This window comes from Nerophis ophidion, linkage group LG13 (assembly GCF_033978795.1).
Source record: "Nerophis ophidion isolate RoL-2023_Sa linkage group LG13, RoL_Noph_v1.0, whole genome shotgun sequence".
Lineage (NCBI taxonomy): Eukaryota > Metazoa > Chordata > Actinopteri > Syngnathiformes > Syngnathidae > Nerophis > Nerophis ophidion.
The window spans coordinates 42,587,370-42,609,836 of NC_084623.1; the positions used below are offsets into that span (position 1 = coordinate 42,587,370).

At 41.7% G+C, this 22,467-nt stretch overlaps 1 protein-coding gene across 1 annotated transcript in view; it reads right to left on the reverse strand.

The window, feature by feature from the left end:
• lsamp (limbic system associated membrane protein) overlaps positions 1–17,123 on the reverse strand; it is a 946,135-nt gene extending 929,012 nt beyond the window's left edge. Inside the window, exon 1 of the mRNA XM_061918977.1 lies at positions 16,919–17,123. Within this exon, the coding sequence (XP_061774961.1) occupies positions 16,919–16,982 (64 nt within the window). The 5' untranslated portion in view covers positions 16,983–17,123. The remainder of the gene's footprint in view (positions 1–16,918) is intronic.
• Positions 17,124–22,467: the final 5,344 nt, after the last annotated feature.

A 22,467-nucleotide genomic window follows, 5' to 3' on the forward strand; every position in this document is an offset into this window, starting at 1 on the left:
ACAAACTGTGCACGCAGCAGCATTTGTGAGGGAAGGGCAGAGACAGAGAGAGCGAGAGAGTTATAATAAACGCGCATGCGTCGCCAGGCTCTGCTTTTTATCAGATTTTATATTTTATTATCCATAGCAGGGGTGTCAAAAGTGTGCCCCGGAGGCCATTTGCGGCCCACAGCTAATGTTTTAAAGGCCCACGGCACAATCTAAACATACTATTAAAATAAACAAAAACATAACAATAGTGAAATAAAAAAGCTTAAAAGTTAAATGTAATTTATAAAAATTTGCAATGTTGACTAATAAAACAAAGCTGTTTTTTTTTTCTTTCAAGCTGTCATTGCTCAAAACATAATATTGAATCAAAATCAATGTTATTATGAATTATTGACCTATCCAAGGTATCCATTACTTCATATCAAATATTCAACTAAGGAAAATATTTTTGGTGGAAGATTTTGCAAATTTGGTAAATAAATAACCAAAAAATGTATACAGGTATTTTGTTGTTTTCTTACTGTACCGAAAATGAACCGAACCGTGAACTCTAAACCGAGGTACAAACCGAACCGCAATTTTTGTGTACCGTTACACCCCTAGCTGCTATGGAAACAGAAATAAATGCATCGAGGAATCAGTTCCAGCATTGAGTACAGTAAATATTGTACATATTACATATTGTTATAAACTTAAGAGGGCTTTGAAGGGCACAACACTGACCCCCATTAGCCGCATCTTTGCAAGCGTATGTTTATCATCTTCAAAATAAAAAAAGACATCTCTTCTTGTTTTTCACAATGATTGTGAACAATAGGAAAAATTCCCACACAAAAGTGCAGTTTTCCTATAAATAATACCAAATTGTCAAATCATAAGGTTATGGCCAGTGATATTCAAACTTTTTTCACCAGGTACCACCCCTTAGAAAAATATTGCCTCTTAAAATAACACCATAATGACCTAAATTACAATACAGTAGCGTAGTAGCCCTAAGTATTCATTAAAACAAGGCAGACGTTTGTAGACTAAAAAAAAAATTGGCCACCATAACATTACACATAAGTTGAAAGCGTGTTTGAATATAGGAAAATAAAACACTGTACGTAAAATCAAGTGATTCTTTGGCCTACCACCAGATGGAGCCATACACTTACCAAAGTTTGCGAATCACTGGTTTAGGTATTACGGCATTAGCTTGTGTGTAGTTTTGGGTGCCCTTTTTCGTAGGCGAGGGTGTGACAGCACAGTGAGATAGACATACATAATTGGACATTAAAGGGGAACATTATCACCAGACCTATGTAAGCGTCAATATATACCTTGATGTTGCAGAAAAAAGACCATATTTTTTCAACCGATTTCCGAACTCTAAATGGGTGAATTTTGGCGAATTAGACGCTTTTCTGTTTATCGCTCTCTCAGCGACGACGTCAGAATATGACATCACATCGGTCGTCAACGTCATGTTTCCCTACCACATCGAGTCAAATCAGCTGTGTTATTTTCCGTTTTATCGACTGTACATTGGAGACATCATGCCTCGTCGGTGTGTTGTCGGAGAGTGTAACAACATGATCATGGACGGATTCAAGTTGATTTACGTAGAATGTGCATCGATTAACACGGCATGCTAATCGATGCTAACATGCCATCTAGGCTAGCTGTGTGCATTATGCCTTATTTGTAGCTATATTTGCATCCAGCCTTTCCCTCCATCCACATTTAATGCCAAAAAAACACTTACCAATCGACGGATTTAAGTTGCTCCAGTGTCAAGAGATGCGAAAGTCCCTCGTTTGGTTTTTACCGGCGATGCTACGACATAGATGGCAAGAATGTCTGGATATCCTGCGACACTCAAAGCAGATGCATTCCCAACGATAAAGTCAACGAAATCCCAAAGGTGAGTGTTGTTGTTATTGACTTATTGATCCAGTGTCAATGCGAAAGTCCTGATCGGTTGGTCTGCACATTTTACCGGCGATGCTAACGCAGAATATCGTTAGCATGGCCGAATACCGTCAATAGCTATTCGCTCAATAGCTTCAGTTTCTTCTTCAATTTCGGTTTTGCTATCTGCCTCCATACTCCAACCATCTGTTTCAATACATGCTTAATCTGTTGAATCGCTTAAACCGCTGAAATCCGAGTCTGAATCCGAGCTAATGTCGCTATATCTTGCTGTGCTATTCGCCATTGTTTGTATTGGAATCACTATGTGACGTCACAGGAAAATGGACAATGGCATCGCAAATAGCGAAAATCAAGCACTTTAAAGCTTTTTTTTAGGGATATTCGTAGTCAATAAGTTGTCTCTTCCCGTTTGATTTTCAGACCGCTTCTAGATGGACTGTAGGACTGGTCTCCTAAAGCTTTAGTAAAACTTGATAATATTCCGATACTATCTTGAGGGTCATTCTTACTCTGCATATATGTCATCTGAAAGAATTTGGGATTGACCAGTGACTTGTATTCCCTGAGAGGAAGACTAGTCAGACGCAACGATATCCACATGAACACACAAAAGTACTGAAAATTGGTATCGTTGACGCCGGTAACGGTTCCAATGGCTACCAAGAATTGTTATTGATCGGTTCAAATGTCAATGGTAGCCATCAACTTTTACACAAAACAAACAGTAAACTGTGGCTTACAGCTTTCTGTTGTGGTTCTCCAACACGACCGAGCAATAATGTCGGAATGGCTCTGCCGTTTACCAGCAGTTTAGCGGTGAATCAAACTTTATTCTGGCCTATGTTGACAAAACAGTCCCGTGTAAAATGTTGTGGGCAAATAAAGACTTACGTGTTTCATTCATTGACTTCAGAGCAGGTGGAAAGGCATGAGACAAGAGAGCGCGACATGGAAGGCTCGGCAAAAAGGAGCAGAGAGCTGGCGGAGAGCATGTACTAGAATACCCACGAAAGCATGTTCGTCACAGTGTGACAACACATATTTCCGAACTCGAAATGGGTGAATTTTGGCGAATCAAACGCCTTTCTGTTTATCGCTCTCTCAGCGACGACGTCAGAATATGACATCACATCGGTCGTCAACGTCATGTTTCCCTACCACATCGAGTCGAATCAGCTCTGTTATTTTCCGTTTTTTCGACTGTTTGCCGGTACCTTGGAGACATCATGCCTCGTCGGTGTGTTGTCGGAGAGTGTAACAACATGATCATGGACGGATTCAAGTTGATTTACGTAGAATGTGCATCGATTAACACGGCATGCTAATCGATGCTAACATACTATCTAGGCTAGCTGTGTGCATTATGCCTTATTTGTAGCTATATTTGCATCCAGCCTTTCCCTCCATCCACATTTAATGCCAAAAAAACACTTACCAATCGACGGATTTAAGTTGCTCCAGTGTCAAGAGATGCGAAAGTCCCTCATTTGGTTTTTACCGGCGATGCTACGACATAGATGGCAAGAATGTCTGGATATCCTGCGACACTCAAAGCAGATGCATTCCCAACGATAAAGTCAACGAAATCACAAAGGTGAGTGTTGTTGTTATTGACTTATTGAACCAGTGTCAATGCGAAAGTCCTGATCGGTTGGTCTGCACATTTTACCGGCGATGTTAACGCAGAATATCGTTAGCATCTGTTTCTGTTCTTGAGCCCTACAAAGTGTTTAAACTATATTTAGATATGGTCGTAATTATACTGAATGCACTGGGCATAATAAACACAACATTATTAATATTGCTACTACGGATAATTTGATCAAAAATTCCCTAAAACAGCCCACTACCTATAATATAGGTTTTTTAAACATAAGATCATTGTCTCCCAAAACGTTGTTAGTTAATGATATCATCAGAGACAACAATCTTAACGTCATCGGTCTCAGTGAAACCTGGCTTAAACCAAACGACTTTTTTGCGCTAAATGAGGCATGTCCTCCTAACTTTACACATGCGCATATTGCCCGTCCGCTTAAAAGGGGTGGGAGGGTCGCACTAATATACAACGAAAACTTTAACCTTAGTCCTAACATAAATAATAAATATAAATCGTTTGAGGTGCTTACTATGAGGTCTGTCACACCGCTGCCTCTACACCTGGCTGTTATCTACCGCCCCCCAGGGCCCTGTTCGGACTTTATCAATGAATTCTCAGAGTTCGTTGCTGATCTAGTGACACACGCCGATAATATAATCATAATGGGGGACTTTAATATCCATATGAATACCCCATCGGACCCACCGTGCGTAGCGCTCCAGACTATAATTGATAGCTGTGGTCTCACACAAATAATAAATGAACCCACGCATCGCAACGGTAATACGATAGACCTAGGGCTTGTCAGGGGTATCACCGCTTCCAAAGTTACGATACTCCCGTATACTAAAGTATTGTCCGATCATTACCTTATAAAATTTGAGGTTCAGACGCATGTTCGTCAAACTAATAATAATAATAACTGCTATAGCAGCCGCAACATTAATACGGCCACAACGACAACTCTTGCTGACCTACTGCCCTCGGTAATGGCACCATTCCCAAAGTATGTGGGCTCTATTGATAACCTCACTAACAACTTTAACGACGCCCTGCGCGAAACCATTGATAACATAGCACCGCTAAAGTTAAAAAAGGCTCCAAAAAAGCGCACCCCGTGGTTTACAGAAGAAACTAGAGCTCAGAAATTATTATGCAGAAAGCTGGAACGCAAATGGCGCACGACTAAACTTGAGGTGCACCATCAAGCATTTAGTGATGGTTTAATAACTTATAAACGCATGCTTACCTTAGCTAAAGCTAATTATTACTCAAATCTCATCCACCGTAATAAAAACGATCCTAAATTTTTGTTTAGTACGGTAGCATCGCTAACCCAACAAGGGACTCCTTCCAGTAGCTCCACCCACTCAGCTGATGACTTTATGCAATTCTTTAGTAAGAAAATTGAAGTCATTAGAAAGGAGATTAAAGACAATGCGTCCCAGCTACAACGGGGTTCTATTAACACTGACACGATTGTATATACGGCGGATACTGCCCTCCAAAATGGTTTCTCTCGTTTTGAGGAAATAACATTAGAGGAATTGTTACAACGTGTAAATGGAATAAAACAAACAACATGTTTACTTGACCCTCTTCCTGGGAAACTGATCAAGGAGCTCTTTGTATTATTAGGTCCATCAGTGCTAAATATTATAAACCTATCACTTTCCTCGGGCACTGTTCCCCTAGCATTCAAAAAAGCGGTTATTCATCCTCTTCTTAAAAGACCTAACCTCGATCCTGACCTCATGGTAAACTACCGACCGGTGTCTCACCTTCCCTTTATTTCAAAAATCCTCGAAAAATTTGTTGCGGAGCAGTTAAATGAACACTTAGCGTCTAACAATCTATGTGAAACCTTTCAATCCGGTTTCAGGGCAAATCACTCGACGGAGACAGCCCTCGCAAAAATGACTAATGATTTATTGCTAACGATGGATTCTGATGCGTCATCTATGTTGCTGCTCCTCGATCTTAGCGCTGCTTTCGATACCGTCGATCATAATATTTTATTAGAACGTATCAAAACACGAATTGGTATGTCAGACTTAGCCCTGTCTTGGTTTAACTCTTATCTTACTGATAGGATGCAGTGTGTCTCCCATAACAATGTGACCTCGGACTACGTTAAGGTAACGTGTGGAGTTCCCCAGGGTTCGGTCCTTGGCCCTGCACTCTTCAGCATCTACATGCTGCCGCTAGGTGACATCATACGCAAATACGGTGTTAGCTTTCACTGTTATGCTGATGACACCCAACTCTACATGCCCCTAAAGCTGACCAACACGCCGGATTGTAGTCAGCTGGAGGCGTGTCTTAATGAAATTAAACAATGGATGTCCGCTAACTTTTTGCAACTCAACGCCAAAAAAACGGAAATGCTGATTATCGGTCCTGCTAGACACCGAACTCTATTTAATAATACAACTCTAACATTTGACAACCAAACAATTAAACAAGGCGACACGGTAAAGAATCTGGGTATTATCTTCGACCCAACTCTCTCCTTTGAGGCACACATTAAAAGCGTTACTAAAACGGCCTTCTTTCATCTCCGTAATATCGCTAAAATTCGCTCCATTCTGTCCACTAAAGACGCTGAGATCATTATCCATGCGTTTGTTACGTCTCGCCTCGACTACTGTAACGTATTATTTTCGGGTCTCCCCATGTCTAGCATTAAAAGATTACAGTTGGTACAAAATGCGGCTGCTAGACTTTTGACAAAAACAAGAAAGTTTGATCACATTACGCCTGTACTGGCTCACCTGCACTGGCTTCCTGTGCACTTAAGATGTGACTTTAAGGTTTTACTACTTACGTATAAAATACTACACGGTCTAGCTCCATCCTATCTTGCCGATTGTATTGTACCATATGTCCCGGCAAGAAATCTGCGTTCAAAGGACTCCGGCTTGTTAGTGATTCCCAAAGCCCAAAAAAAGTCTGCGGGCTATAGAGCGTTTTCCGTTCGGGCTCCAGTACTCTGGAATGCCCTCCCGGTAACAGTTCGAGATGCCACCTCAGTAGAAGCATTTAAGTCTCACCTTAAAACCCATTTGTATACTGTAGCCTTTAAATAGACTCCCTTTTTAGACCAGTTGATCTGCTGTTTGTTTTCTTTTTCTTCTATGTCCCACTCTCCCCTGTGGAGGGGGTCCGGTCCGATCCGGTGGCCATGTACTGCTTGCCTGTGTATCGGCTGGGGACATCTCTGCGCTGCTGATCCGCCTCCGCTTGGGATGGTTTCCTGCTGGCTCCGCTGTGAACGGGACTCTCGCTGCTGAGTTGGACCCGCTTTGGACTGGACTCTCGCGACGGTGTTGGATCCATTGTGGATTGAACTTTCACAGTATCATGTTAGACCCGCTCGACATCCATTGCTTTCCTCCTCTCTAAGGTTCTCATAATCATTATTGTCACAGACGTCCCACTGGATCATTATTGTCACCGATGTCCCACTGGGTGTGAGTTTTCCTTGCCCTTATGTGGGCCTACCGAGGATGTCGTGGTGGTTTGTGCAGTCCTTTGAGACACTAGTGATTTAGGGCTATATAAGTAAACATTGATTGATTGATTGATTTATATTGTGGAGAATGCATATATTTTTAAGAGTTATTTCTTTATTCATACTCATGTTTAAAGCAGCTAATATTTTCCCATGTGTACACTTTGTTCTTGTATCTTATGTCTGGAAGTAAACTCTGTGTTTTACCTTGAAGCGTTGTAATGTGGGAGTTGGAGTACTCCCTTCTTATCTTATCTGTATTAGAACAATAAGGCTGTATTCCTTTCTGGGCAGGGTGGGGCCTGTGTTCGTAGTCAATAAGTTGTCTCTTCCCGTTTGATTTTCAGACCGCTTCTAGATGGACTGTAAGACTGGTCTCCTAAAGCTTTAGTAAAACTTGATAATATTCCGATACTATCTTGAGGGTCATTCTTACTCTGCATATATGTCATCTGAAAGAACTTGGGATTGACCAGTGACTTGTATTCCCTGAGAGGGAGACTAGTCAGACGCAACGATATCCACATGAACACACAAAAGTACTGAAAATTGGTATCGTTGACGCCGGTAACGGTTCCAATGGCTACCAAGAATTGTTATTGATCGGTTCAAATGTCAATGGTAGCCATCAACTTTTACACAAAACAAACAGTAAACTGTGGCTTACAGCTTTCTGTTGTGGTTCTCCAACACGACCGAGCAATAATGTCGGAATGGCTCTGCCGTTTACCAGCAGTTTAGCGGTGAATCAAACTTTATACTGGCCTATGTTGACAAAACAGTCCCGTGTAAAATGTTGTGGGCAAATAAAGACTTACGTGTTTCATCCATTGACTTCAGAGCAGGTGGAAAGGCTTGAGACAAGAGAGCGCGACATGGAAGGCTCGGCAAAAAGGAGCAGAGAGCTGGCGGAGAGCATGTACTAGAATACCCACAAAAGCATGTTCGTCACAGTGTGACAACACATATTGCCCATGTTAAAAAAAAAAACCTACGAAACCAAGCGTTCAGAATGATCCAAAATTCCAGCAGGCTCACATCCACATGCATAACCCTTAGGGTTTGACACTTTGGCATTGTTTACACGAGTATTCATCATTTATACATCATCATAGGTACCCTTATAAGGGGTGGTTTGCAACACTTACAAGGGTGCGTAGAGGGCGCTAACTTTCCAACGTGTTTTAAGCTTTTCGATTTTCTAAGGCACTGGTGCCCACACTTTTTCTGCAGCCGAGCTACTTTTCAATTGAAGTCGAGGGGACCTACCTCATTCATATATATACCGTATTTCCTTGAATTGCCGCCCGGGCATGTAATATGCGCCTGCCTTGAATTACTGTCGGGGTCAAACTCGCTCCCCATATTTATTAGCGCATGCTTACTTTTACCGCCAGGTCAAATTTGTGACGTCACGAGTGACGCTTACCCTGTTGTCTTTTTCAAAAGGCCGGAGGAGTTTTTTTTTGCTTTTACCATGTGTAAACCAGGGGTCTTGTTCCACAGCCATACAGATCACACTGATGGTTGTGGTATAAAACAACTTTAACACTCTTACTAATATGTGCCACACTCTGTGAACCCACACCAAACAAGAATGACGAACACATTTCGGGAGAACATCGGCTCTGTAACACATTATAAACGCAACATAACACTTACTCAGAATGCCATGCATCCATGACTCTTGGCTAGATTATACACCCCACTTCTTTCATGAAGACAAGACTGATTCTGATGACTTGCATGGATTTGAATCAGACAGCAGCACTGATAACGTCCGCATTTTCAAATGGAGGAGAAAAACAGTCCTCCTTTCAGTCCAATACCACATGAAAATGGTTGGTCTTTGGCATCTTATTTGTCCAGCTTCCATACTCCTTTTTAAACACTTTACAAGAAATACATTGGCGGCAAACTCCCTAGCTTGTTGGCTTGTGCACGCCAGCTTTCTGACACTCTTACGTTGTTAGCCTAAGGCAGGATGAAGCAGCACTTTTATTGTGAAGATAGGAACTGTGCAGTTGGTCTTTAGAGTTTTGACGGCAGGTACGGCGCAAGAGTCTGTTGAAATAAAAAGTGTTTCTCGCCTTCCTGACGGTCGTTTTTTCTTAATAACGAGCTCATCTCAGAAGACACACGATTGGCGTGCATGTCAATCGAGTGACGAAAGTGACGTCGTAGCAATATCAATATAACATATATGCAATATATACATATTATATATACATTATATAATATATACTGATACATTATATCCGAACTGGACAAGCAGTAGAAAATGGATGGATGGATAATATATACAATATATAACAAATCAAAATTACCATCTACATTACTAAAGAGTAGAAAATATACCTGATAAACAAAGAGAGGTGGCTAACATAGAAGCGGTCAGGTAATAGACAAATAACTAACAATAGCTCCTCTCCACTGCTTGATCAGTGTGTCAGATATTTAACTAAACTTGATTTAAAATTGCCACTACACATTGCAGAGATCGATATACTTGAAATTTAGAGATATTAATTGATAGATCGATGTATCGATCAATCGTTCCACCCCTAATATATTTCTATATATACACATACCGTATATTACCAAATAAACGTCCTTGGGCAAATAATCGCCCATGTCCTAATAGCCGCCTGGGGTGTGACCCCATTTTGTGAATTAACCGCCTCTTCCTAATAACCGCCTATGTCCAAATAGCCACCCATGGGCTGTTATTTGCATGATTTAGATTAAAATCATATTGATTTCATTAGGCCAAATTTATAAGCTAAAATGAAAAGCAAAGGTGCAGTAATTATGAGAATTACAGTAACAGCAGACGCGTGGAGTCCAGAGAGTTACATGACAATCAAAGGCTTAACGAAATCTGTGCCGTGATGGCTTATGTTACGTGGGGATTCTGAGTAATCAACATATTGCAATGGGTCGCCGCATAATAGCGTAACTCACACTCAACGACAACAACAAACCCATGAGGAAAAGTTTTAACATGGCAAGCAACAGTAGCAGTGAGTTGAATGAACAGGATACTGGTACACCTCAACTGATGGACGGGAATACTTTAAGAGAGAAGAAGAACAGAAAGTTTGACTTAAAGTTCAAGCTAGCGGTTGTGAAGTATGCGAAGCAGAATTCTGGTTTGGCAGCGGCCAGGCAGTTTAACGTTGACCCAAAACGTGTACGAGAATGGAAACTAAAAAAAAGGGAGAACTACTATCTCAGTCGGCAATCGATGGAAAACGGGCTCGCTTATCTGGTGGAGGTATGAAAAAAGTGAGCGACAAGCTTGATGCTAATTTGTGTCAGTGGATACATTACGCTCGTGGACTGAACCACCGTGTGTCCCGCAAAATGATCCGCATTAAGGCCAAGGAGTTGTATGCCACCTAGAGTGATACGAGAGACACCGGTGTGGTGTTTGGTGCAACCAGTGGCTGGCTTAATTGATTCCTGCGTTGGAAAAACTTTACCCTCAGGAGGAAAATAACTGGACAGTAACCAAATAATGGCCTGGTGCAGGCTGGTGCAAAAATAGATAAAAGCCTTGTGCAAATAACCGCCTGCTTCTTTTAAACGCCCATCTCCAAAATCGATTTTGTGAAATAAACATCAGGGCTACTATTCGGTAATATACGGTACATACAGTACATACATAATAGTGTCTTCAAAAGTGTGCAGTTTTTTTGTACTAAAATAGGAACTTTTTTCAGGGCTAGAAACATTTAGTCATATTTACATGGTGAACTCTGCCTCCCTATACAAACTTTTCGGGTTCCGAACCATGTTAAAGTGCCAATTAAGTTCGGAAATCAAGGTTTTACTGTGGTAATTCTGAAAAATATAGACGCTTAAAAATTTTTGTTTTTTTAATCAATCCATGATATGGTATATTTTTTGGTTATAAAAATGTATACTTTTAAATAAGGTATTACACAGTATTGAATACTAAACAATATATTTTCACAATATATGGGACAGGTGTGTGTCGAAAAAGGAAGACATTGAGGCGATAATCCATATTTGGATTGTTTGACCTGGTCGGCTTTCTAGTGAGAGAAGTTATTCATTGAATTCCCTGCACAGTATGCGTCATGCAGCATCTCACACACACACACACACACACACACACACCACACACACACACACACACACACACACACACACACACACACGAATACACACACGCACACATTCTTGAATTTGTTACCTTCTTGAGACCAGCTTCTTTCGGACCTCCCTTCTTAGACATGTAAAGATGTGTATTTACAACATTAATAATATATAAAAACTAAGCAAATACAAACCCTGTTTCCATATGAGTTTGGAAATTGTGTTAGATGTAAATATAAACAGAATACAATGATTTGCAAATCATTTTCAACCCATATTAAGTTGAATATACTACAGAGACAACTTATTTGATGTTTAAACTGATAAACATTTTTTGGGCAAATAATAAATAATTTTAGAATTTGATGCCAGCAACATGTGACAAAAAAGTTGCGAAAGGTGGCAATAAATACTGATAAAGATGAGGAATGCTCATCAAACACTTATTTGGAACATCCCACGGGTGTGCAAGCTAATTGGGAACAGGTGGGTGCCATGATTGGGTATAAAAACAGCTTCCCAAAAAATGCTAAGTCTTTCACAAGAAAGGATGGGGCGAGGTACACCCCTTTGTCCACAACTGCGTGAGCAAATAATCAAACAGTTTAAGAACAAGGTTTTTCAAAGTGCAATTGCAAGAAATTTAGGAATTTCAACATCTACGGTCCATAGTATCATCAAAAGGTTCAGAGAATCTGGAGAAATCACTCCACATTAGCCGAAAAACAACATTGAAAGACCGTGACCTTTGATCCCTCAGACGGCACTGTATCAAAAACCAAGGTCAATCTCTAAAGGATATCACCACATGGGCTCAGGAACACTTCAGAAAACCGCTGTCACTAAATGCAGTTTGTCGCTACATCTGTAAGTGCAAGTTAAAGCTCTACTATGCAAAGCGAAAGCTATTTATCAACAACATCCATAAACACTGCCGGCTTCTCTGGGCCCGAGATCATCCAAGATGGACTGACGCAAAGTGGAAAACTGTTCTGTGGTCTGACGAGTCCACATTTCCAAGTGTTTTTGGAAATATTCAACATCGTGTCATCCGGACCAAAGGGGAAGCGAACCACCCAGACTGTTATCGACGCAAAGTTCAAAAGCCAGCATCTGTGATGGTATGGGGGTGCATTAGTGCCCAAGGCATGGGTAACTTACACATCTGTGAAGGCACCATAATGCTGAAAGGTACATACAGGTTTTGGAACAACATATGCTACCATCTAAGTGCCGTCTTTTTCATGGACGCCGCTGCTTATTTCAGCAAGACAATGCCAAGCCACATTCAGCACGTGTTACAACAGTGTGGCTGCGTAAAAAATGAGTGCGGGTACTTTCCTGGCCCGCCTGCAGTCCAGTCCTGTCTCCCATCGAAAATGTGTGGTGCATTATGAAGCATAAAATACGACAGCGGAGACCCTGGACTGTTGAACGACTGAAGCTCTTTATAAAACAAGAATGGGAAATAATTCCACTCTCAAAGCTTCAACAAATAGTTTCCTCAGTTCCCAAATGTTTATTGAGTGTTGTTAAAAGAAAAGGTGATGTAACACAGTGGTGAACATGCCCTTTCCCAACTACTTTGGCATGTGTTGCAGCCATGAAATTCAAAGTTAATTATTATTTGCAAAAAATAATAAAGTTTATGAGTTTGAAAATCAAATATCTTGTATTTGTAGTGCATTCAATTGAATATGGTTTGAAAACGATTTGCAAATCATTGTATTCCGTTTATATTTACATCCAACAAAATTTCCCAACTCATATGGAAATGGGGTTTGTAAAAAAAAGGTAAGCTTTTACTAAAGTTTTTTTGTTGTTGATTTTTTTTTGTTTATAATTGTTTATTAATCTTCATTATTTACTTCAAGTTATTACAGTATATCTCTATATGCATATTTATTTAATATTTTATAAATTAATTTTGGCCTAAGGGGGCGCATTTCAATTTCTTACATACATTTGGTATTAAATATGTTGACCAAAGGGGGAGCACTTCAAATTTTTAAACACACTTGTTATTACATATGTGGACCAGAGGGGGAGCACTTTTAAAACCGACACACAGTCAATTTGTAAAATCCCTCTTTTTTGGGACCACCCTAATTTTGATGGATTCCACCACCAGGGGTGCAAATGAGATCTTTGTTTTTCTTTTTTGTAATTTGCTTAAAGTCGATGACAAACAAGTCACTGTGCCGCACTTTGGGCAAACCAGCTATAGAAGCTAACTGTTAATGGCCACTATAGTCTTAGTCACATATGAAAAGGGGGGTTGTCTTACGTCAGCACCGGAAATTGTAAAATCAGCTCTTCACCCGGCGGGTTTTTTCGGGAATGGATAGGTAAGTCCTTCTTTAGCTGCTGTCTTGTTTTATCATACATAGCTGCCTTTGCACCTGTCAATGTTTGCTCTTGTGTGCACATGAAATCAACAAAAAATCCAGACTTTGGAGCAATGTTCACGGACTGTAGTATTTGGCTCTCTATTAGATGCAATGGTTTTCCGTATTGGGACCATGGTTTCCATCCTAATTTGTTCACCAGTCCTCATATGGAAGGTACTTTTCCTTATTGATGTATCAAGAAGGATAAGAGACATCCAAAAAATGGCTACCACTTTAGGACCATACTTTCTAGATATATAAAGATTTCTATTTACAAAATGAATAATATATACAAACTATGCAAATATAAAACAGGTAAGTTTTTAGTTAAAACTTTTTTGTTTAATTTTTTGTTTGTCATTAGTTTTTAGTCTTCATTATATACTTCAAGTTATTACAGTAAATATATATATATATATATATATATATATATATATACTTTTTTTTTTTTGCACCCCCTTTTGCCTTTTTGGCAAAAGGGGGCGCATTTCAATTTCTTACACACATTTGGTATTAATGTTGGCCAGAGGGGGAGCACTTCAAATTTTTACACACACTTGTTATTTCATATGTTGACCAGAGGGGGAGCATTTTTAAAACCGACATAGTCAATTTGAAAAATCCCTCCTTTTTGGGACCACCCTAATTTTGATAAGATTTCGCCACCAGGGGTGCAAATGACATCTTTTTTTTTTTTTGTAATGTGCTTAAAGCCGATGACAAACGAGTCACGGACCACCGACGGCCCCTGTACTGCACTTTGGGCAACCCAGCTGTAGAAGCTAACTGTTAACGGCAACTATAGTCTTAGTCACATATGGGACGCGTGTTGTCTTACGTCAGCACCAGAAGTCGATAAAGCAGCTGTTAGGATGAATAGGTAAGTCCTTCTTTAGCTGACGTCTTGTTTAATCATATCAATCAATCAATCAATGTTTATTTATATAGCCCTAAATCACCAGTGTCTCAAAGGGCTGCACAAAACTCAACACAAACCACAACGACATCATCGGTAATAGCCCACATAAGGGCAAGGAAAACTCATCCCAGTGGAAAGTCGGTGACAGTGACAATGATGACTATGAGAAACTGCCTTTCCACCTGTCAGTGTCCGCTCTTGTGTGCACATTAAATCAACAAAAAAATCCAGACTTTGGAGCAATGTTCACGAACTCTAATATTTGGCTCTCTATTGCAGTGTTTTTCAACCTTTTTTGAGCTAAGGCACATTGTTTTGTGTTGAAAAAATCCGGAGGCACACCACCAACAGAAATGATTAAAAAACGAAACTCAGTTGACACTAAAAAGTCGTTGTTGCAATTGTTGGGTATGACTTTAAACCATTACCAAGCATGCATGACTATAGCTCTTGTCTCAAAGTAGGTGTACTGTCACCACCTGTCACATCACACCCTGACTTATTTGGACGTTTTGCTGTTTTTCTTTTAGTTCTTGTCTCGTGCTCCTATTTTGATGGCATGTTTCTCTTTTTTTTTTTTGCTATTTTCCTGTAGTAGTTTCATGTCTTCCTTTGAGCGATATTTCCCCGCATCCACTTTGTTTTAGCAATCAGGAATATTTCATTTGTTTTGATTCTTCTTTGTGGGAACATTGTTAATTTTAATGTAATGTTCGGATGTACTTTGGACGCCATATTTGCTCCACAGTAAGTCTTTGCTCTCGTCCAGCATTGTGTTTTTGTTTACTTTGGAGCCAGTTCAGTTTTAGTTTTGTTCTGCATATCCTTCCCTAAGCTTCAATGCATTTACTTAGGGCAGGGGCGCTCACACTTTTTCTGCAGGCGAGCTACTTTTCAATTGACCAAGTCGAGAAGATCTACCTCATTCCTATTTATAATTTATATTTATTTATTTATGAAAGAGACATTTTTGTTAACAAGTTAATGGTGTTTAATGATAATACAAGCATGTTTAACACACATAGATTCCTTTCTTTCATGAAGACAAGAATATAAGTTGGTGTATTTGATTCTGATGACTTGCATTGATTGGAATTAGACAGTGGTGCTGATAACGTCCGCATTTTCAAATGGAGGAAAAAAAAAGTCCTCCTTTCTGTCCAATACCACATGAAAGTGGTTGGATTTGGCATCTCATTTGTCCAACTTGCGTACTCGTTTTTAAACACTTTGTTATGAGAGTAGCATATGTGTGTGGCCCTTTAATGTCTGGCAGCAGGTGAGTGACGTCAGTGAGTGTGCGGGTGGGCAAGCAAGTGAGAAAGCGGTCGCTGAGGGCGGGGGAGAAATACATTGGCATCAAACTCCGTAGCTTGCTAGCTTGTGCACGCTAGCTTTCTGAGACTCTTATTTTGTTAGCACAGGCAGGATGAAACAGGTATTTTATGGTGAAGACAGGAACTGTGCAGTCGGTCTTTAGAGTTTTGACAGTAGGTACGGAGTCTCTAGAAATAAAATGTGTTTCTCTGCGTCCGCCCTGTTAGTGATTTTTTTCTTATATATGAGCTTGCAGCAGCCAGCGTCATCGTTTATTTTTGGTTTAAGCATTAGACACCTTTTTACCTGGACGCTGCCTCCCGCTGTTTCCGACATCTACAAAGCATCTTGCTACCGGCTGCCACCTACTGATATGGAAGAGTTCTACACTAGACCGCACCGACACTCAACAACAACACATCATTTGCAGACTATAGTTACTGGTTTTCAAAAAATATTTTTAACCCTAACAGGGGAAATGACATAATGTCCCGCGGCACACTACAGTGGTTGAAAAACACTGCTCTATTAGATGCAATGGAAGGGACTTTTCCTTGTTGATGTCTCAAGAAGGGGAGCAATACAAGCACACACACACACACACACACACACACACACACACACACACACACACACACACACACACACACATTAAATACTAAAAGGCTCCTTGACAGAAGTCCAGGTATTTTAACAGGTCACAAACTGCAAATTGCTTCGAATAGTGAAAAGTGAGCGTGATTTGTGCAAGGTTGCAACTTGCACAAAGACAAATGACACTTGGTCCTACTGATGATGGAACATCAGACAGGTTTGCTTGGGGGAGGCGATGACAAAAGTGGTGAAACATGTACTGCAAAGACTGTTGCTATCTGTCCACCCACACACACACACACACACACACGCACACACACACACACACACCCACACACACACACACACACACACACACACACACACACACACACAACTGTACGTGTCAACTTTGTTTACAGCCAGCATCATCACCCCCAATCGGCTCCTAAGCAGCAAAAACCGCGCCAGGACCTTCTTCTCACATGTTGGCGTGAACTGAGACCACTTGTCAAAAGTCTCCTTTCGCGAACAAGTCAGACATTCAAACGAATCATAAGACGTTCCCTTGCCTTGAAATCCAAAGAGGAAAGCGAGCCCGGGAATCCACACGGTGTGTATCCACAAGTAAGCCATGACGTCCTCGTTGGTCAGCTCCAAAAGGGGTTCCGCGCTAAAAAATAAATAAATAAATATCTAAGGTGGTTTATTTCCACCAGAGGAAAGCAAAAAAAACAATACAAAAACACGCTGCAACCGAAAGCAGTGAGGAGGGGAGGAAGGACCAACTGTAGACTGGAGGATGCCACTTACTTCCTGCGATGCTCCCACGTGCACGCGCGCGCACACACTGAGACATCAGCGACCTCTACCGGTAGGGTGGGGGGTGAGGGGGTGGGGGGGGGGGGACTGTAAGCGGTCACCACGCATGTGCAGTTGCACGCGTCATGTGATGATCGTTTCACTGCACACTGCTCTGTATTTACTGTAGAACAACATGTGAAAGTTTCACTCGTGAAGCAGGGGTCCCCAAACTACGGCCCGCGGGCCGAATGCAGCCCACCAGGGTCCAAAATCCGGCACGTGGGAAGTCTCTATTTTTTTTTTTTTTTTTTTTTTTTGTCCGACCGTTTCTGTCAAAACGTGGACTTTGGGGTTTGGATTATTTTTCCGAGGCAAGGGAAAGTTGGTACGAGCAAGACGTGAGTGTGAGTACTAGAGATGCGCGGTTTGCGCTCACAACCGCGGAGTCCGCGGATAAACCGCTGGTCGGGCGGGTGACATGACGAAAAAATAGATTCGGGCGGTTGGCGGTTGAACCAATTCGGAAATATATATTGTAATAATCCCAGAAATTTGGTTCATAAAACGTCTTCGTCCAAAATCCGGCACGTGGGAAGTCTCTATTTTCTTTAATGTTTTTTTTTTAATTAGTCCGACCGCTACTGTCAAACCGTGGACTTTGGGGTTTGGATTTTTTTTTCCGAAGCAAAGGAAAGTTGGTACGAGCAAGGCGTGAGTGTAAGTACTAGAGACGCGCGGTTTGCGGTCACAACCGCGGAGTCCGCGGATAAACCGCGGGTCGGGCGGGTGACATGACGAAAAAATAGATTCGGGCGGGTGGCGGTTGATCCAATTCGGAAATATATATTGTAATAATCCCAGGAATGTAGGTTCATAAAACTTCTTCGTCCAAAATCCGGCACATGGGAAGTCTCTATTTTCTTTAATGTATTTTTTTTAATTAGTCCGACCGCTACTGTCAAACCGTGGACTCTGGGGTTTGGATTTTTTTTTCCGAGGCAAAGGAAAGTTGGTACGAGCAAGGCGTGAGTGTAAGTACTAGAGATGCGCAGTTTGCGGTCACGACCGCGGAGTCCGCGGATAAACCGCTGGTCGGGCGGGTGACATGACGAAAAAATTGATTTTAAATAGATTCGGGCGGGTGGCGGTTGAACCAATTTGGAAATATATATTGTAATAATCCCAGGAATGTAGGATCATAAAACTTCTTCGTCCAAAATCCGGCACGTGGGAAGTCTCTATTTTCTTTAATGTATTTTTTTTAATTAGTCCGACCGCTACTGTCAAACCTTGGACTTTGGGGTTTGGATTTTTTTTTTCCGAGGCAAAGGAAAGTTGGTACGAGCAAGGCGTGAGTGTACGTACTAGAGATGCACGGTTTGCGGTCACAACCACGGAGTCCGCGGATAAACCGCTGGTCGGGCGGGTGACATGACGAAAAAATAGATTCTAAATAGATTCGGGCGGGTGGCGGTTGAACCAATTCGGAAATATATATTGTAATAATCCCAGGAATGTAGGTTCATAAAACTTCTTCGTCCAAAATCCGGCACGTGGGAAGTCTCTATTTTCTTTAATGTATTTTTTTTTAATTAGTCCAACCGCTACTGTCAAACTGTGGATTTTGGGGTTTGAATTTTTTTTCCGAAGCAAAGGAAAGTTGGTACGAGCAAGACGTGAGTGTGAGTACTAGAGATGCGCGGTTTGCGGTCACAACCGCGGAGTCCGCGGATTAACCGCTGGTCGGGCGGGTGACATGACGAAAAAATAGATTCGGGCGGTTGGCGGTTGAACCAATTCGGAAATATATATTGTAATAATCCCAGGAATGTAGGTTCATAAAACTTCTTCGTCCAAAATCCGGCACGTGGGAAGTCTCTATTTTCTTTAATGTATTTTTTTTAATTAGTCCGACACCTTACTGTCAAACCGTGGACTTTGGGGTTTGGATTTTTTTTTTCCGAGGCAAAGGAAAGTTGGTACGAGCAAGGCGTGAGTGTACGTACTAGAGATGCGCGGTTTGCGGTCACAACCACGGAGTCCGCGGATAAACCGCTGGTCGGGCGGGTGAGAGGACGAAAAAATAGATTCTAAATAAATTCGGGCGGGTGGCGGTTGAACCAATTCGGAAATATATATTGTAATAATCCCAGGAATATAGGTTCATAAAACTTCTTCGTCCAAAATCCGGCACGTGGGAAGTCTCTATTTTCTTTAATGTATTTTTTTTTAATTAGTCCGACCACTACTGTCAAACCCTGGACTTTGGGGTTTGGATTTTTTTTTCCGAGGCAAAGGAAATTTGGTACGAGCAAGACGTGAGTGTGAGTACTAGAGATGCGCGGTTTGCGGTCACAACCGCAGAGTCCGCGGATAAACCGCGGGTCGGGCGGGTGACATGACGAAAAAATAGATTCGGGCGGGTGGCGGTTGAACCAATTCTGAAATATATATTGTAATAATCTCAGGAATGTAGGTTCATAAAACTTCTCTGTCCAAAATCCAGCACGTGGGAAGTCTCTATTATCTTTAATGTATTTTTTTTAATTAGTCCGACCGCTACTGTCAAACCGTGGACTTTGGGGTTTGGATTTTTTTTTCCGAGGCAAAGGAAAGTTGGTACGAGCAAGGCGTGAGTGTAAGTACTAGAGATGCGCGGTTTGCGGTCACAACCGCGGAGTCCGCGGATAAACCGCTGGTCGGGCGGGTGACATGACGAAAAAATTGATTCTAAATGGATTCGGGCGGGTGGCGGTTGAACCAATTCGGAAATATATATTGTAATAATCCCAGGAATGTAGGTTTATAAAACTTCTTCGTCCAAAATCCGGCACATGGGAAGTCTCTATTTTCTTTAATGTATTTTTTTTAATTAGCCCGACCGCTACTGTCAAACCGTGGGCTTTGGGGTTTGGATTTTTTTTTCCGAGGCAAAGGAAAGTTGGTACGAGCAAGACGTGAGTGTGAGTACTAGAGATGCGCGGTTTGCGGTCATAACGGCAGAGTCCGCGGATAAACCGCTGGTCGGGTGGGTGACATGACGAAAAAATTGATTCGGGCGGGTGGCGGTTGAACCAATTCGGAAATATATATTGTAATAATCCCAGGAATGTAGGTTCATAAAACTTCTTTGTCCAAAATCCGGCACGTGGGAAGTCTCTATTTTCTTTAATGTATTTTTTTTAATTAGTCCGACCGCTACTGTCAAACCGTGGACTTTGGGGTTTGGATTTTTTTTTCCGAGGCAAAGGAAAGTTGGTACGAGCAAGGCGTGAGTGTAAGTACTAGAGATGCGCGGTTTGCGGTCACAACCGCGGAGTCCGCGGATAAACCGTGGGTCGGACGGGTGACATGACGAAAAAATTTATTTTAAATGGATTCGGGCGGGTCGCGGTTGAACCAATTCGGAAATATATATTGTAATAATCCCAGGAATGTAGGTTTATAAAACTTCTTCGTCCAAAATCCGACACGTGGGAAGTCTCTATTTTCTTTAATGTATTTTTTTTAATTAGCCCGACCGCTACTGTCAAACCGTGGACTTTGGGGTTTGGATTTTTTTTTCCGAGGCAAAGGAAAGTTGGTACGAGCAAGACGTGAGTGTGAGTACTAGAGATGCGCGGTTTGCGGTCACAACGGCAGAGTCCGCGGATAAACCGCTGGTCGGGTGGGTGACATGACGAAAAAATTGATTCGGGCGGTTGGCGGTTGAACCAATTCGGAAATATATATTGTAACAATCCCAGGAATGTAGGTTCATAAAACTTCTTCGTCCAAAATCCGGCACGTGGGAAGTCTCTATTTTCTTTAATGTATTTTTTTTAATTAGTCCGACACCTTACTGTCAAACCGTGGACTTTGGGGTTTGGATTTTTTTTTTCCGAGGCAAAGGAAAGTTGGTACGAGCAAGGCGTGAGTGTACGTACTAGAGATGCGCGGTTTGCGGTCACAACCACGGAGTCCGCGGATAAACCGCTGGTCGGGCGGGTGAGAGGACGAAAAAATAGATTCTAAATAAATTCGGGCGGGTGGCGGTTGAACCAATTCGGAAATATATATTGTAATAATCCCAGGAATATAGGTTCATAAAACTTCTTCGTCCAAAATCCGGCACGTGGGAAGTCTCTATTTTCTTTAATGTATTTTTTTTTAATTAGTCCGACCACTACTGTCAAACCCTGGACTTTGGGGTTTGGATTTTTTTTTCCGAGGCAAAGGAAATTTGGTACGAGCAAGACGTGAGTGTGAGTACTAGAGATGCGCGGTTTGCGGTCACAACCGCAGAGTCCGCGGATAAACCGCGGGTCGGGCGGGTGACATGACGAAAAAATAGATTCGGGCGGGTGGCGGTTGAACCAATTCTGAAATATATATTGTAATAATCTCAGGAATGTAGGTTCATAAAACTTCTCTGTCCAGAATCCAGCACGTGGGAAGTCTCTATTATCTTTAATGTATTTTTTTTAATTAGTCCGACCGCTACTGTCAAACCGTGGACTTTGGGGTTTGGATTTTTTTTTCCGAGGCAAAGGAAAGTTGGTACGAGCAAGGCGTGAGTGTAAGTACTAGAGATGCGCGGTTTGCGGTCACAACCGCGGAGTCCGCGGATAAACCGCTGGTCGGGCGGGTGACATGACGAAAAAATTGATTCTAAATGGATTCGGGCGGGTGGCGGTTGAACCAATTCGGAAATATATATTGTAATAATCCCAGGAATGTAGGTTTATAAAACTTCTTCGTCCAAAATCCGGCACATGGGAAGTCTCTATTTTCTTTAATGTATTTTTTTTAATTAGCCCGACCGCTACTGTCAAACCGTGGGCTTTGGGGTTTGGATTTTTTTTTCCGAGGCAAAGGAAAGTTGGTACGAGCAAGACGTGAGTGTGAGTACTAGAGATGCGCGGTTTGCGGTCATAACGGCAGAGTCCGCGGATAAACCGCTGGTCGGGTGGGTGACATGACGAAAAAATTGATTCGGGCGGGTGGCGGTTGAACCAATTCGGAAATATATATTGTAATAATCCCAGGAATGTAGGTTCATAAAACTTCTTTGTCCAAAATCCGGCACGTGGGAAGTCTCTATTTTCTTTAATGTATTTTTTTTAATTAGTCCGACCGCTACTGTCAAACCGTGGACTTTGGGGTTTGGATTTTTTTTTCCGAGGCAAAGGAAAGTTGGTACGAGCAAGGCGTGAGTGTAAGTACTAGAGATGCGCGGTTTGCGGTCACAACCGCGGAGTCCGCGGATAAACCGTGGGTCGGACGGGTGACATGACGAAAACATTTATTTTAAATGGATTCGGGCGGGTCGCGGTTG